Genomic DNA, 16,335 nt, shown 5'->3' with positions numbered 1-16,335 from the left:
AACTGTATAAAGGAACAGACAGCAGATACAGCGGGAGCGTGTTCAAGCATTATTATTGTTTTAACAGAAAAATAAAGTCAATTAAGCACCACCAAACCTTTATTAAAGATTGGAACACTGATGTTTGGTCTTTCTAAATGTTTGTTTTGTTATTAAAGTCACGTTTAAGAATTTTCTAAAAATGTAAAAATAAGATAACTGCTTATGCTGATTTGGGTCAATCCAACAGGAAGCCAGAGATCCAACACATTTTTTCCCCAAAGCTGGTTAATTTCCAAATTGTATCATAGGCTAATGTAATGCCAAGACAACGTGTGAAAGCTGGTTAACTGGGATCAAATCAGTGTCTTATGTGGATAACTCATCCCAATTCTAGTACTGTAATCCCATTAAAAGGCTTTGTTCTGTGAACCGGCTCACCATTGCAGACTGTGGGCCGGGGGCTGCTTAATCTGAACTGACATGGAGTTCCAGGGCCTCTGCAGAAGTGGGTGAACTGCATCCTATGGCACAAAACTGCAAATGTAACTTGCCATGGAAATGCCCCACCTTTAACAGTCACATGCAGGTCAGGCCAAGGACAAGAGGAGAGGGATCACTTTGGGCAGTTTTTCCTCATGGACCACAACACATGGTGGTTTGGTAGTTTTTATTATGGTTGATGCCCTAACTGTGACTGGGCCCTGTCTTACTCAGGGACAGTCCAGTCTATCATTGATTGGTTCTTGATGTATGTGTTTTTTTTATTAAACATATTCTGTGTATCAATCTATATTTTTGTCCTATTTCTATGCGCTCAAAATAAAAAATAAAAAATGCACAAGAACCATCTGGCTACTGTCCCATACAAACTGTTGATGGTCCAGGTCAGAAGAGGAAACCAGTACATATAAGGTGAAGTTCTAACCAAACCACACCCCCATTCCTATCAATACTGCCACACTGCAGCAAGAAAATATTTCAGTTTTTTCCACTTACTACCAGTCACCGCCCACTCACATCAAACAACCGCACAGTTGGCGGAGAGATCACTATTCATAGCTTCAGCTTGAAGGTTAAATCAGGTTCTCCCAGAACTGCAGAGTAGCTCCTCCCCACGAAGGAGAATGGATCGCAGCGATGTGGCTGTGTGGGCTCCGGCCAAGAGCACAAAGGAAAGACTTGTGTTTGCGTTTGCTCATAACTTTGAAATGAAGTGCTATATTATGGTCTGGCTGCTGTCTATTTGTGTAATGCATATGGAATCATTTTCTGCGAATTGGAATGGAAAAGCATCAGGCCAGAGTATGGATACAATAAGCCAAGAGTGCCATTATAGGTCATTTTGAAATAACAACAGTCTTCTTTTAAACTTTATACATTTCAGATGTGTATACAAGTCTATGTCCTGATATATTATAATTACTTACATGCTGAATCTGACACAAGCCTCTTTCACGAAAAAAAAAGTGCAGCTTGGCTTAACAAAGGTCGACAGAGGACACGGAATCATTCATAATAAGTGCATGCGTGTTTTTGTTTTGTGGATAGTTTCTTCACTTATGATATACATTTAAAAAAGAATGCTACTTCAGGAAAGGCATAAAGTGTGAAGTTATACAACAAACAAACAAACAAGGAAACTGGCAAACATGGCATGACTTTGGAAATGACTGCTTTTAATGTGTGTATGAATGTGTGAAGGTTTATAGGTTATACACCCACATCATGCACTTTAAAGCAGCAACAATCTCATGACTAACTTTAGCCAATCCTGTCAGGCCATGTAAAAAGCAGTATAAGTGATCTGTGATGTCACGTTACAGTGTAAGAGGAAAGACACCTTCTCGTTGTGTAACCCACGCCCATGTTTACTCGGGGGGGGGCCTCACGCTGCAGATAATACAGCACGGGCCCCGGGATGTGAGTCAACGCGTGAGGGAGGGTCATGGTCAACAATCCTGTGAGATAGGAGAAAAGCAGATTACAGACACTGAAATGAGGTTACTTCAAATCACTGTTGTTAGATGTCAAATCTATCATTAAGGATATGTTATAAAAAAAACATCAAGTACATTTAGTCAGATCAGAAGTGAGGTCTGAAGTGTATACATTACAACTGTGGTAATCCTGAAGGGTCATGACTTCTCTAAACCAACTCAGAGGAAGTAGGTCAGATGAGAAGTTCACCGTGTTAACAGAAAGAAGAAAAAACAGAGAGAGGCTGTTAATTGGTAGAGTGCTATAACGCCCCCTTTTTTAATATACAATCTATAAATTTAATAAAAGTGTATCTGAAGGAGAAAACGTGTGTAAGACAATTAGTGGTAAACATTCTGATAGAAAATAAAAGTGATAGGGGCACTTACAATGTGAAATGTGCTAGAATTTAAAGAATACTCCTTAGTCTATGTATTGATTATCACGAAAGACATACTATACAAGAAACAAGATTGATCTCCTAATTTGCAACAAAAAAGTATGAGAAACGTAAGAAACACGTTCATCTGTGATATACAAGTGACTTAATTACTTTGTTACAATCTGCGACAAGTTGGCCACTGTCCAGGATGTACCCCGCCTAAGGCCCGAAGTCACTGGGATAGGCTCCAGTCACCCGCGACCCCGAAAGGGACCAAGCGGTAGAAAATGGATGGATGGATGGACAATCTATTTTTTCTATGTAGTCATGTTACAATGATGTTTACAAATCATGCGGTTCCTGGAGTTGTGTTTGTTAAAGTTGCACCATAAAACTTTCACCTGCTTGGTTCCATGGAGATATTATTGCTTTACCTGAGACACGTGGCAATAACCTTCTCATGTTTAAGGTGCTCCATATACTGTGCATCTGACACACCCTTCTTGCCATTGGTGCGACCTGTCAAGAGCAAGTAGTTAGTAACAGCACCAGTCTAACACGTGTAAAGAGGCATATGATTACATACAACTACAATCTGTAAATAAATCCCTCCTTAAATAAATAAATCAATAAAAAGTGAATAAATGTATGTTTTCTGTATGTTAGGATTGTTTTACAAGTACCAAACATGTGTTGATGTGATCAGTTGGCAATCCAGTCAGTATTTGTGTGAGTGAGTGACTTTAAAATAATAAAAAAGCACAAAGCAAGTGACCCAAATAGTATTTACTCAACTAGAGCAAAATATCTGTTTGGAGAAACTAGAGTTAATGTAATTTGACAGACACAACATTGGAAGACACATTATACAATCTTTTCTCCCAAGTTTTTAACCATTAATAGAAAGTAACGTATACTTTAAGTAGATGACTATTTTAAGTGCTAAAACATGGCATGCCGATGCAAAGGTACTCAAGAGTATGTTTAAAGGGCAACAAGAATACAGACGATGCACATGCACTTTAAATAATGCACACATTCTGGTCAAAGCAAAAACATTACACAAATGTATATCAGAAGGCAAAAAGTACAGCACGCAAATGTTCAAATCATTGAGTATTGTCAACATAAAGCTTTTGTTACAGCGGGAAGAACCACCATATATAGTATAGTATAGTATAGTATAGTATAGTATAGTATAGTATAGTATAGTATAGTATAGTATAGTATAGTATAGTATAGTATAGTATAGTACAAGTTGCAAGATGAATCTGAAGTTTCCACAAGATAAAAGCTTTCTTATTGCGCCCTCTGCTGGAGGATGAACGCCATGATCGTGCGTTCTCCGCGAAACCGGAAACCACGTGGTGCAGACAGAGCTCCAGCCGGAAGCCACAGCCTGCATCAAAACACATTACTGCGCATCATTTACATTAAAATACTGACGCACGTTATTGGACGAACATGCCCGAGAATGCGGAATTTAAAATCAACTCACAATTTGCGCAAAGATATGAGAAGTATCGTCAGAAAGAAGAGCTACAGAGGCGTAAGTTTGCAGCTGCTAGCTAAATACGGCTAACAACACAACGTGGGGCAGTGTGGAGTTGGTTTGCATGTGGCTGTTCCTCTGTGATATACTTACTATACTTATACTTAATATTGTTTTACAGTGAAGGATCGTTTCGGAAACAGAGATGAAGACAGTGAATCCTCCTCAGAATCCAGCTCTGACGAAAGTGAAGTGGTGAGCGCTGGCGATTGGTCATCTTCTCATTTAGTTTCAATTTGTACCATTATCAGGGAGAGGGAATTATTCTTCATCCAATGCAATGTACAACTCTTTGACATGAGAATAGCCATACTTTGAAAACAGTGACACTCCATTAATTGTCTGAACAAAGTAGCCGAGAATAATATGTTTCTTAAATATACATTTGGTCTCATCCCAGGAACTGGACCCAAAGCTGGAGAGGGACTTCTATAGAACATTATCACTGCTGAAGAAGAAAGACCCAAAGATCTATGAGAAAGATGTGACGTTTTACTCTGAAGGTAGGTTTTGGGGAGACAAAAATATTTTTTTGCAAACCAGTTACTCAGTTTAATTTATCATACTTCTGTTTAGTTCCATCCACCAGTGATGAAAAGCCCTCAACCTCCAAGAAAGCAGTGAAACCCATGTATCTAAAAGACTATGAGCGCAAAGTCATCCTGGAGAGGGAGGGGTGAGTGGTCTACACTTGTAGCTTCTTCACAGCCATAGCTTAGTCTCATCTGTCATACTTTTATTACAGTAAATTTGAAGATGATGATGGAAGTGATGAAGAGGAAGCTGCTCTGAGGAATGAGGTGTGTTGTCTATTTGTGTGTAAAATGTGTAATGTCCATGATATTGATATTACTCTAAACTTAAAGGTTTAAAATAAATATCAAATATATATTCCATTTTTTGTTCTTTCTCCTCCGCAGAGAGCAGCGTCTCCAAGCTACATTCAAGAACAGAATGAGCTAAAGCAAAGGTAATATGTTTAAGTGTGGTGATGTTGGTATTGGAATATAAATAACATTTGAAATTGTCCTCAGCTTTCGCAAGTTCATCCAGGACAGTGACAATGAGGAAGAGGCAGGGGAATGTGAGGTGTCACAACTGCTGACCAGGAGGATCAAAACACAAGACGAAAAGGTCTGAAATGTCCTTCTACAGGAAACCGTGTCTTAAAAAAACAACACAATCTGATTATTGTTACTTTATCGTGTTTTCAGGATAAAGAAGAGGCCGACTATATGGAGTGGATGAAAGGCCAAGCTGAGATGGACGACTCAGAGGAGGTGACGGACCTGGTGAGGAACGCACACGTTTATTGTAGATGTTCTTAGTGTGAAAGTGAGCAGTGGTGGCAAGGTAATCCTTAAAGCTTATTTTCAGTAACATTTGTCTGTTACTGTCTGGGTTGTGGCAGAAATATTTGCGGGACTATTGGAATGACCCTGAACTGGATGAGAAGGAGCGTTTCCTCAGAGACTACGTCCTGAACAAGGGCTATCACGAAGAAGACCAAGAGCAGGACCGGTACGTGCAGATCTCAATTTTTGCAAAAAGAAGTCTTATTGACCTTATTGAAACTCTACTGTGTTTTTATACTTTAGGATTCCCACATATGATGAGTTGGTCCAGGATGAGGTGGAGGACTCTGAGGAGGAGGGAGAGAGCTTCCTGAAGCGACAGGAGGATTTTGAGAGGAGCTACAACTTTCGCTTTGAAGAGCCGGATTCTCAAGAGATCAAAACGTATCCACGCAACATCGCCACATCCGTGCGCTCGAAAGACGAGACGAGAAGACACAAGCGCGAGGAGGTGAAGGAGCGCAAGCAGAAGGTACGTGTTACTCACATGAAGCTCGCGCTGCATTGGGAATGGAAAAGTTCTGATACTAGAGTTTTACTTTGTTACACCTTTACTGGCCGTTCAGGGTTCACAATTATGAAAAAATAATCATAGTAATTTTCACGGTTATTCACGCGATTGTTTGCAAGATTGTTTGAGGCTACAATCTATAATTACGAGATTGAACAGATGGAATTAAAGTAGATGTGTATGTAACATGAAATAAGCCTCTAATCTGCTGCAACTTTTTATCTTTATTATTAATTATACGTCAATATGCGTGTAGAACAAATTTCAAAGTACTAGGTGTAAATGTAGTGTAGCGACCCTAGTTACAGTATATATATTTTTTTGTAATTGGTGGTAGTAGTAGTCACTAGATGTAATAATTGTGATTAATGAATAAATCAAGATGAACGATTTTGATTGACAGGAAAAAGAGCAGAAACAAGAGCAGCTGAAGCAGTTGAAGAACCTGAAGCGCTGTGAGATCATGGACAAGCTGAAGCGGCTGCAGGAGCTGACGGGAAACGAGCAGCTGGCCTTCAGTCCCGACGATCTGGACGGAGACTTCGACCCTCAAAAACACGACCAGCTCATGCAGGTGCACATATATCAGACGTATTACTCCTCAACAATCTGGAGTCCTGATTGGTTTAACTGAGATGGGGGAGTGGTTGGTGAAATGACTGTGGATAATAGATAAATAGATAATCGTGAACTTCTCAAAGGGAAATCTAAAGCCTTTTGCTTATATCTTAATCTTTATCTTAATTGATATTTTCTTCTGTACTTTTTACATTGCCCTTACTGTAAATAACCATTTTCATTTGCAGAATATGTTTGGAGATGAATACTACGGAGGAGAGGAAGACGAGAAGCCTCATTTTGATGAAGATGAAGAAATGCAAGGTAAGTCAGTACAATGGAAACTGACAACACAAAATTAGACCTAAACGTCTCATGTCCAACAGAGCATTGGAACTGGGACATGTGGACTGGAGAGGGCAGAGAGGATGAAGAGGATGAAGAGGATGCAGACTATGGTGAAGAGGGGCAGTTCCAGCCTCACTGTGACGACGAGGGCTTTGTTGTGAGCCACACTTCCACTAAAAATCCAAAACCTATTTTACCTTTGCTATTCGTAAGTCGTAAACATGTTTCTCGGTAGATGGACGCCGACTATGACCCGAGCCAGCACACGTCCAAAAAGCAGAAGAAGAAGGAGCGGCTGAAGCTGAAGAGGGAGGACGTGCCACAGATGGGCAAGAGGAAGAAGAAATCCCACTTTGCAGAAGTCGTCACCAAAAGCAAGCCGGTATTTGACCCCAGTACGTCACACCACTGGAGTAAACACAACATGATGTAAAGGCCTGTACTACAGTATGAGTATATTTGTGTTTTTTAGAGGAGAAGAGCTTCGAACAGTATTTGGATGAGTACTATAAACTGGACTATGAAGATATTATCGATGACCTCCCATGTAGGTTTCGATACAGGAGCGTGTTGGCAAATGACTTTGGGCTGAGCACAGATGAGGTGAGAAAGGCATCAAAATACAACCTAAATCCTTTTTTCTTGCATTTCACACACTTAATGCTTCTAAAATATCACAGAAAATCTATTCAAAATGGGCAAATACCTTAGTTCTGTTCCATATTGTCCCATATTGTTCTGTGGCGGTGATGAGTGTGCAAAGACTGACCTGGTATTGCTGTCCTCGTGGCTGCTCTGACCAGGGCATGATCTCGGATATTTAATCTTCTCTCTGAGCGCAGCGCACATCCGCTCAATCCTGAGGTGAAGCAGGCGCTTAGTACTTTTGAAAATATTCTTGTTCTTTATTCAGATTTTAAATGCTAATGACAAGGAGCTGAACCAGTGGTGTTCTCTGAAGAAGACCTGCATGTTCAGGTATGACGGCTCCTCCTGCTCCAGTATGTACTCCAGGCATTATAAAGGGAATACTATGCACAAACATTATAAAGGGAACACTATGAACAAACATTATAAAGGGAATACTATGCACAAACATTATAAAGGGAATACTATGCACAAACATTATAAAGGGAATACTATGCACAAACATTATAAAGGGAATACTATGCACAAACATTATAAAGGGAATACTATGCACAATCATTATAAAGGGAATACTATGCACAATCATTATAAAGGGAACACTATGCACAAACATTATAAAGGGAATACTATGCACAAATATTATAAAGGGAATACTATGCACAAACATAAAGGGAATACTATGCACAATCATTATAAAGGGAACACTATGCACAATCATTATAAAGGGAACACTATGCACAAACATTATAAAGGGAATACTATGCACAAATATTATAAAGGGAATACTATGCACAAACATTATAAAGGGAATACTATGCACAAACATTATAAAGGGAACACTATGCACAAACATTATAAAGGGAATACTATGCACAAACATTATAAAGGGAATACTATGCACAAACATAAAGGGAATACTATGCACAAACATTATAAAGGGAATACTATGCACAAACATTATAAAGGGAACACTATGCACAAACATTATAAAGGGAACACTATGCACAAACATTATAAAGGGAACACTATGCACAAACATTATAAAGGGAATACTATGCACAAACATTATAAAGGGAATACTATGCACAAACATAAAGGGAATACTATGCACAAACATTAGGGTTTGATTACGTTTTGTCTTTCTTAGGTCTGAAAAAGAAGAGATGAGTGATTTGCAGAACTACAACATAAAAGCTCGAAATGAAAAGAGGAAAAAGGAGATTCTCAGTTCAATATATTTACAGTAAGTATTTTTCTTCTTTTACATTGAGATTTTCTGTAAAATGGCAATAGAACAGAGTGTTTCCAAATGTCCGCAGGGAGGAGGAAGAAACGACTGATGCTAAAGGTAAAATGGGCAAGAATCAAAGAGACCGCTTCAAGAATGCTGAGAAACGGGGCAGAGCGGAGGAAGAGGAGGACACTTCTGCTCCTGCCACTGCCACTGCTCCTGCCACTGCTCCTGCTCCCGCTTTAAACATTACAGCAGAGGAAGAGGAGCAAGAGCCAGTCCTGATACCCAAGAAGAAAAAGAAACACACAGAAGGGGAAGGTCTAGTGGCAGAGGCGGCAGGGGAAGAGGCGAAACCAACCACCAAGGACAAACCAACCACCAAGGACAAACCAAAGTGGACCAAGAAGAAGCCTAAACGCTCAGGGCTCCTGTCTGCGTCTGGGCTGAAGATCGGTGGGAGAGAGTTCAGCCGACAGAGACTGAAGGCCTACGGGCTCAATCCCAAGAGACTGTACTTCAAACAGCTGGGCCGCCAAAGGCGCAAGGAGCAACAGAAGAAGGAGAAACAACAAAAGAAAGACTCATGACCAGTGTTAATTACAGGACGGGTAGAGAAGAAAATGTAGTGGACAAATTTTGTACCATAAGATTTTATACATATTCGAAAGTTCCAGTTGATTTTTTATGACATCAAATATAAGTTTTGGATTACTGATGAATGTTTTTTCCTTTTTTTAACATACACGGCGGCAATACAGTTTAAGGGTGTATGATACCTTGTGACTCCTCCAACAATACCCACACCATTGAATGAACGTCTTTGTTATAATTGCTGTACATACTGCAGTTGTCAGCACAAATTAGGCGTTGATCTATATTGGGCAGTATTGACATATTTTAGACTAATTTACTCATTAATTCCATCCTCTTTGGCTCCACATTATAGATCACAGATGAAAGTAGCAAACTTTAGTCTTCATTATCACCAGCAGAGAATACATTGATTCAAAATAAATTAAGTTGAACCCACTAAAGTCCAGAGTTCTCCATAGTGACTGCAATGTATATTTTTACATCACTTTTTGTGATGCTGAGGCGGCTTGGACGCTAGTAAACCTATGCCAGGCCAGTAAAGGGCGCGCCAGGCCAGTAGAGGGCGCGCCAGGCCCGTGTATCCGCCATCGAGGAAGAGAACGGGCGCGATCTGGAGCGACATTTGAATCCAGACAAAAACAGCGAAGTGAGTATTTTTTTCTTATTTTTTCACGGTCTACCGGGTTTTTATAAAGTGTTTTCAGCTAAACACCCAATCCCGTGTGTTCGAAGTTAGTGTCCTTGCCTTTACTGATACTTTATAACTGGCATTCAGCTCAAAAGGTAAACAATGCTCGAGATAAGCATTACTAAGATGTATAAAAGTGTCGTAGTTACCGGCTGCTGAAAGGGATAAACTAGAACGTAACACTGTATAAGGCGAACGAAATATAAAGAAGATGTTCTAGGTAACTTCTCGTGGAGGATCCTTCTGTTTGTCTCTTCGGAGATGTTATTACTTTGCTCAGAACGTTCCACAGTAACATTAAACTGCTCGTTCAGGTGTAGACGTTATTCATTAGTGTTTTTATTGCTTAAAAATACACTGAATGTTAGCTCAATGACAATGGTTAGATCACGTCAACTAACCATTCAATGTGCTTTTGCTTTGAATGAAGTTTGCCTGCCACTATGTTTAAATCAATGTGCCCTGTTTCCCCTTTAGGTGGAGAAGAATGGCACAGGGACTGAAGTTCCAGGATCTGGTGGAGAGCGGGGCAGCTCTGGTGGACTTCGTCAACAGCTGTCAGCTCCACAAACTCCGAGGGGTCAAAGATAATCAACAGATGCTGTACGACCGACACACCGACACAAAGAAGACTGTCACACAGATTCTGACGGGCAAGTGTTCTTCATTATGTACATTATGTGTGTTTTTCCTCTGTTATTGGTGAACAGAAATGACAACATTGAGTTTTTGTTTTCTCAGGCATGGCCCAGATCGAGGAGCATGCCGGACAGAGGTTGCAGGACTTGCAGGACGAGCAGAAGAGAAGAGAGCAGGAGTATCACGGTTTAGAGGAGCAGCTGAGACAGTGCACAGCCAAAAGCCAGATGACCGACTCTGACCTACAGTATCCTTCAAATGTCTGTTTACTGCAGGGAAACAAACGACATCAAACTTAGAACATTTTGTTATTGCTTTTGAGCACCTGAAGGGCAAGTATTTCTATGCGTTTCTGTTCTTTAACACTCCACACAGATTTCTGCAGAAGGAGTTTGATAACTTACTGAACGATGAACAAGAGCTGGAGGTTCTTCAGGGTCAGGTGGCTGAAGATACCACAGAAGTGATCCCTTCATCTATGTAAGAAGGACCAATTTGTCTTTTAACCTTCAGCGTTTTGGTTTTGTTTGTCTTTTTCACTTAGTTATTTCCTTTCATGAATAGCCTTTCTTCGTCCATCATTTCATGCATGCCTGTGATCTTCCTCTTGCTCCCTCAGTCCAACCTGAGCATCTTTTTCCAATCTTCACCATCACAAAAATCACCACCTTTTTACCACTCTCTTTAACCTCATTCAGTTGCTTCTCTCTATAATATTATAACTTTCAAAACATTTTAACTTCCTCTACTCGTGTAGAAGTAAGCAAAAAGTAACAAAACAAAAGTGAATGCTTCCACCAGTTTAATACATGGCCAACCAATGCTTCTGCTGGATAAGGTCAGATTTTGATGGACTATGGTATATATTTTTTAATGTACTTGTCCTGACACATTGGCTGTTCATGTAGCTGACAGTCCTGTAAAACAAATGATATGGGTTTTGTAATCCAGCGCAACAAAAACATTAGTTTAGGAAACGTTTGTGACTTTTTTTTAAGGATGTGCATGTGTCGGGAATCAGAATATATATTGTTTCATGTGGTGACGATAGCCTAAATATGTGGGGGGTAAATAAAAGTATTTAAAATGTTGTGTTTTCTCTCATCTCTCCTCAGCTATGTTGCAAAATTGTACTACTTAATAACCAAGATAAAGTGGGAGTACGACACAGAGCCCCATATCCTGAAAGGAGGTACAGTCCGTTTGAATAGTTGAAACGCATCTCTCTGCCCCGTGGCTTATGTTTCTGTTGTGCTGTGTTTTGCAGTGCACTATGGGGCGGAGCTGGCCAGTCTCATTCACACAGACAAAACCAGCCAGTCTCCAGGAGAAGTGAGCGACCATCTCTGGAGCTTTGTCGACTCTTGAGCACTGGAAGAAACTCAACTGTTTTATCTTCTATGTTCATGTCATTTTTATATTCCCTGTAACGTTTTTAAATCTAAAACAAATCTCTAATATTCTGAGGCATTTCATTTTGTACATTATTATCTGTAACTGTATTGCACTGTAGTATTTTGGCCACTAGATGTCGCAATGTGTCAGTTGAAGTCCACTGTTAATCTGTTATGCAGCAAATAGGAAAATATTTGATGCATAATAATGAGGTAATCTGATAAATGTTTTTGGAAATATATATATAGAAAATAATTATTAAGAATGTATGGTTAATTCAGGCTTTAAACTTACTTTGTTTGTGAGGGTAGTTTCTATGGTACACTGACTTTCAGACTGGCATCACTTCTGGGAACAACAGCTTGTGGTTCATCTCTGCTGTGAACCACGCGGGTGATGATGTGTCAGGGGCCGACTCGTTTCCTTGTTGACCTACAGTATATTTGTGTCGTACTATTTGATCGAATTCAAGATTAAATTCTTATCTACAAAATTTCAGGATAATTAAGAAAAATACGTGTGTTTCAAGCAAGAGTGACAGATGAGGGAAAAGTAATTGAAAATGTGACTGATTTAAACATTTATTCCAAATGTTTGAAATAAACATTAAACACAAACAAACTGGGTTATTTAAAAAGTAATGCAAACTTTCTGTTTAGAGAACACTCAGTGCTGCTTGAGCTTTTATGTCATATGCCTGCAACAAGACACTTATAATAATCTACCTTTATTTTTTAATTTTTCTAAAGGATGTTTTGGCCCGTTGGCTTTATTTGACAACTTATTGTCATTTTATTTTCAATGTGTTTTTATTCACTTGCTACCTAAATGTAATTGATGTCAACATTGCAGCATTTGAACTTAACAGTAATTTAGCTATTCATCAATAAATTGTTTTCCTACAGCTTCTGGCAAATTCTACTAAGAAGTCAAGATGAATATTCTCATGTGATGGGCCTAGTTCACCTCATGGTTTTAAAAACAAACATGGCAATTTAAAATGGAAAGATTTACCAAAGGCAAAGAGCGTGGAGGACATTTGTTTCACTTTGGCACAAAACAGATTTATAGTGTTCTAATTTAGAGTAAAATAGATATAAATGCAGATACATTATTATTTGCATTTTAGAAAAATATAATTACAATGATTTTGTAATCTTGCTGTGGGCTTCACAGTTACTTGCCTCCCAGTGGTTCATGTCAAGGGGTATTTAGCACCTAAACCCTGTAATTAACTGCATTTAATTAAGTCTAGTTTGGTGTAATTAAAGTGTTTTGTTTTAAACCATAGCTGGTAAAACAGAAAGAGCAAGCCTATCAAAATGTTTTTCTTTTGTGACTCAAATGGAGAGTTGTAGTTTCTCTTCTCCTGTGTAATACTTCTGAGAAGTGTTTGTGTATATTTTAGTCTGTATATTTAAAACAAAATGACTATAAACGCTAACCCTATGTATATAAAAGAATCTGAATTGGCAAACTGGGCTCGTGCACTAAAGCAAGTAAAGACTGACTATGTTTATTATACTATAGTAAAAAATCAACATTTGTGCAAACAAGATTCACATAATATTGTACAGTTTATTCAGTGCAAGTATAAAATAGAATCATAACTTAAGTGAATATTGAACAATACAAATGTCACATTGAAAAACAATGTACAAAACTATGTATATGAGACAGTAAATTATTTATATATATATTTTACATTTATTTACAGAATACAACATTGTTATATTACTACAGTCACAATAAAACGGCATTAAACTTCATCCAAGTCAATTGTAACATGGGAAATGTGGTATTTTTGTACAAGATGAAGTAGCCAGCTGTGATATTGCGGTGGAGAAGGCGTCACAAGCCTGGCTGTCATCTCTAATGCTGCTCTTATTCATCATGTGTTGCTACATATGTTTGGTGGACCTCCAGGGCTGCACCACCAGCGCTGGACCCTGCCCACCGCTGCACCCTGCCCACCGCTGCACCCTGCCCACCGCTGCACCCTGCCCACCGCTGCACCCTGCCCACCGCTGCACCGACACTCACGTGGGCTTGATTACAGATCTGGCAGCACAGTCTGGGTGTGGATACTCTGATGGATAACAGTGTGTGATTATGTGCTACAAAGGGAAAGGGAGGATAAACGTCTCTGGCCTTCACTCCCAGCCCGTCAGGCGGACACACACACCACTGTTCTGAGCTTTTATATCATGTGCCTACAACCTATTACCATGTCAACTGCTAGAACCTCGATTGAAATACTGGCTTTCAAAATGTGGATGCATCTTATTGCTACACAAATGTAGACTGTATCATTCAACCATTCATCAGATGCTGTTGCTTTCCTTCTGTCAAATATAACAGGTGTTTGGATCCAGTGGTATTCACCAGCTCAAACAAGTAACAACATCTGTCTTGCTTATTATTGCTGATTAATATTACCAAGCTTAATTGACCCAACTTATCAAAACTAAGCATTGTTGCCATGTGACTACACAGTCCAACAACATACAATTTAGTCTCAACTTCATGTAAACGTGCATGTTACTTCTATAACGTTTTCAGTTTAGAAGTAACCATGGAAGTGGTTTTGTCCATTATGTCTTGTCAGGATAGTGTCATGATCTGGATATCTTGGGGTAGATGGCTTTAATGGTTGACGGCGTGAAGTTCCCAGAGGACACCGTCGTCTCCAAACCCTCTAACCTGTGAGAGGCTGCGTCTGTTTTACTCGTGCTGCACTCCAGGAAATGGATGCCAATCTTCTTCACCTGCCCGTCTTTGGTGAGGAGGCAGGGTCGACAGAGCAGCCGCAGAATGGCCTTCCTCATGTCTTTGCTCGTTAAAGTGTAGATGATCGGATTGAGGAGAGAGTTGAGCATGGCGATCCCCAAGAAATAGTCCGCTTTGAAGAGCACTTGGCAACTTTTAGCCGGGGAGAAAAAGTCCAGAAGCAGCAGGATAAAGAGCGGGGACCAACACGCAATGAAAACTCCCAGAACGATGGTGACAGTCTTGAGTAGCGCCATGTACTTCTGCGACTTGCGATACAGCCCTTTCCGGTGGGGACCAGAACCGAGGCGCTGCGTGTTGATCTTGACGATGCGGAAGATTCTCACGTACAAAACTACAATCGCCATCAATATAGCGGTGAAAACGGTCACGTTGAAGAGAATGTAACTTTTGGCATAAAGGGGTAGAACCGTGGAGCACTGGTCGAGTTTTCCAATACAGTTCCAGCCTAGTATGGGAAGAACTCCAAGGAAAATGGACAGCACCCAGCTCGCTCCGATCAAGGCGAACATTCGGCCTTGCTTGTCTCCTTGGTACGGCTTCATCCTCACCATAGTAACGTGGCGCTCGATTGCGATGGCTAGCAGGCTAATGACAGACGCTGCTAACATGATGAAGACGCCGCCTTCTCTTAAAAACCAAAGCACGGGGGTCATCTTAAGAGTGTTGGCGCCGGACGTGATGATGTTGACCATGTATGTAAATCCCGCCAGCAGGTCGGACAGAGTCAAGTTTCCCAGTAAGTAATACATGGGAACGTGGAACTTCTTGTTTCTCCATAATGCAATTAGAACAATGGCGTTCTCGAGCACAATTAGCAAACAAACCAGCAGAAACACAATGGCTTCAGGTTTTAAGCCCTCTTTGTATTTATTCTCCTTGAGTTTGCCGGTAAAGTTATAGTGCTCGATTATAACGTTGTTGCTCTGATATTCGTCAAACATTTTCAGAAAATTCCCCGTGGACGGAGTCATCGGTTGCACGGACGGAGGGACAGCGGCATAGGCAGAATGGAAAGCTTCAGTTACCATTATTTTCAAAAAAGAAAGCGCCCCAAATCCGTCCTTTTTTCAAACATGCAATTTAAATCCAGATGTCATAAGGTCACTGCAGGGTGTAATGTCTTCATTGTCAGAGAGCCGGGTGTTAATGCCAAACAGGAGGCTTGTGTTGTGGGTGCTGTGGTTGGGAGATAATGCAGTGGAGGGTGATAAGAGCTGACCTGTGGGAACAGAAGGGAGAGAAGTTACAATTTGACTCTGAAACAATAGAAACACTTTGAATGCAATAGAAATGCTTAAGTGAGTCATTTTAATACAACAGGCTTTTTATCCTCATTTGACATTGAGGCTATGACTGAGCAAAACATGCACTTGAATGTATGTTAAATGAGCGTTTCAAAAAAGCCTATTAAATCAGAAATGGCGCAATTATCACCAAACAGCGCATCAAGCCACAACTGCGTGTAATAAACCAGAGGCACTTTTAAAGTTTAAAGCATTTGACACGATTCTACATGTTTGTATTTTAACAGTGTGTGTTTGGACTCCCTCGAAATTGAAATGATTCATCTCAAGGAGGCGATTTAATGATATTTAATGATACATTTCAATTTCACAACTATGACACATTTGTGCGCACGGATCAAGCCAATGTTGTTCCAGTCACACTCATGGACTTGA

At 40.1% G+C, this 16,335-nt stretch overlaps 3 protein-coding genes and 1 non-coding gene across 4 annotated transcripts; 3 read left to right on the top strand and 1 right to left on the bottom strand.

Annotated features, from left to right (window-relative positions):
- The first annotated feature begins 3,689 nt into the window (after positions 1-3,689).
- On the top strand, positions 3,690-9,262 carry kri1 (KRI1 homolog). The gene is made up of 18 exons (XM_072443497.1): positions 3,690-3,890; positions 4,015-4,088; positions 4,294-4,396; positions 4,470-4,569; positions 4,639-4,693; positions 4,814-4,863; positions 4,928-5,027; positions 5,108-5,185; positions 5,305-5,414; positions 5,492-5,720; positions 6,163-6,333; positions 6,566-6,641; positions 6,704-6,822; positions 6,901-7,060; positions 7,138-7,268; positions 7,579-7,643; positions 8,461-8,556; positions 8,633-9,262. The coding sequence occupies exons 1-18, from the start codon at positions 3,806-3,808 to the stop codon at positions 9,132-9,134; spliced, it is 2,304 nt and encodes a 767-aa protein (XP_072299598.1). The 5' UTR covers positions 3,690-3,805; the 3' UTR covers positions 9,135-9,262.
- Positions 7,407-7,505, top strand: LOC140358855 (Z30 small nucleolar RNA). Its single transcript, XR_011926738.1, has one exon. It is a non-coding gene; the product is annotated as a Z30 small nucleolar RNA (small nucleolar RNA).
- Positions 9,263-9,738: 476 nt separating the features above from the next.
- On the top strand, positions 9,739-12,484 carry spc24 (SPC24 component of NDC80 kinetochore complex). Its single transcript, XM_072442226.1, has 6 exons — positions 9,739-9,787; positions 10,307-10,482; positions 10,571-10,715; positions 10,844-10,948; positions 11,584-11,660; positions 11,736-12,484. The coding sequence occupies exons 2-6, from the start codon at positions 10,317-10,319 to the stop codon at positions 11,834-11,836; spliced, it is 594 nt and encodes a 197-aa protein (XP_072298327.1). The 5' UTR covers positions 9,739-9,787; positions 10,307-10,316; the 3' UTR covers positions 11,837-12,484.
- Positions 12,485-13,421: 937 nt separating this feature from the next.
- On the bottom strand, positions 13,422-15,875 carry s1pr5a (sphingosine-1-phosphate receptor 5a). Its single transcript, XM_072443496.1, has one exon. The coding sequence runs from the start codon at positions 15,682-15,684 to the stop codon at positions 14,479-14,481; it is 1,206 nt and encodes a 401-aa protein (XP_072299597.1). The 5' UTR covers positions 15,685-15,875; the 3' UTR covers positions 13,422-14,478.
- Positions 15,876-16,335: the final 460 nt, after the last annotated feature.

This window comes from Eucyclogobius newberryi, unplaced genomic scaffold, assembly GCF_026437365.1.
Source record: "Eucyclogobius newberryi isolate DKJ021-1_F unplaced genomic scaffold, fEucNew1.0.hap1 SCAF_13, whole genome shotgun sequence".
Classification (NCBI taxonomy): domain Eukaryota; kingdom Metazoa; phylum Chordata; class Actinopteri; order Gobiiformes; family Gobiidae; genus Eucyclogobius; species Eucyclogobius newberryi.
The sequence above is the reverse complement of the archived record's forward strand: the minus strand, read 5'-3'. Positions and strand labels throughout refer to the sequence as shown.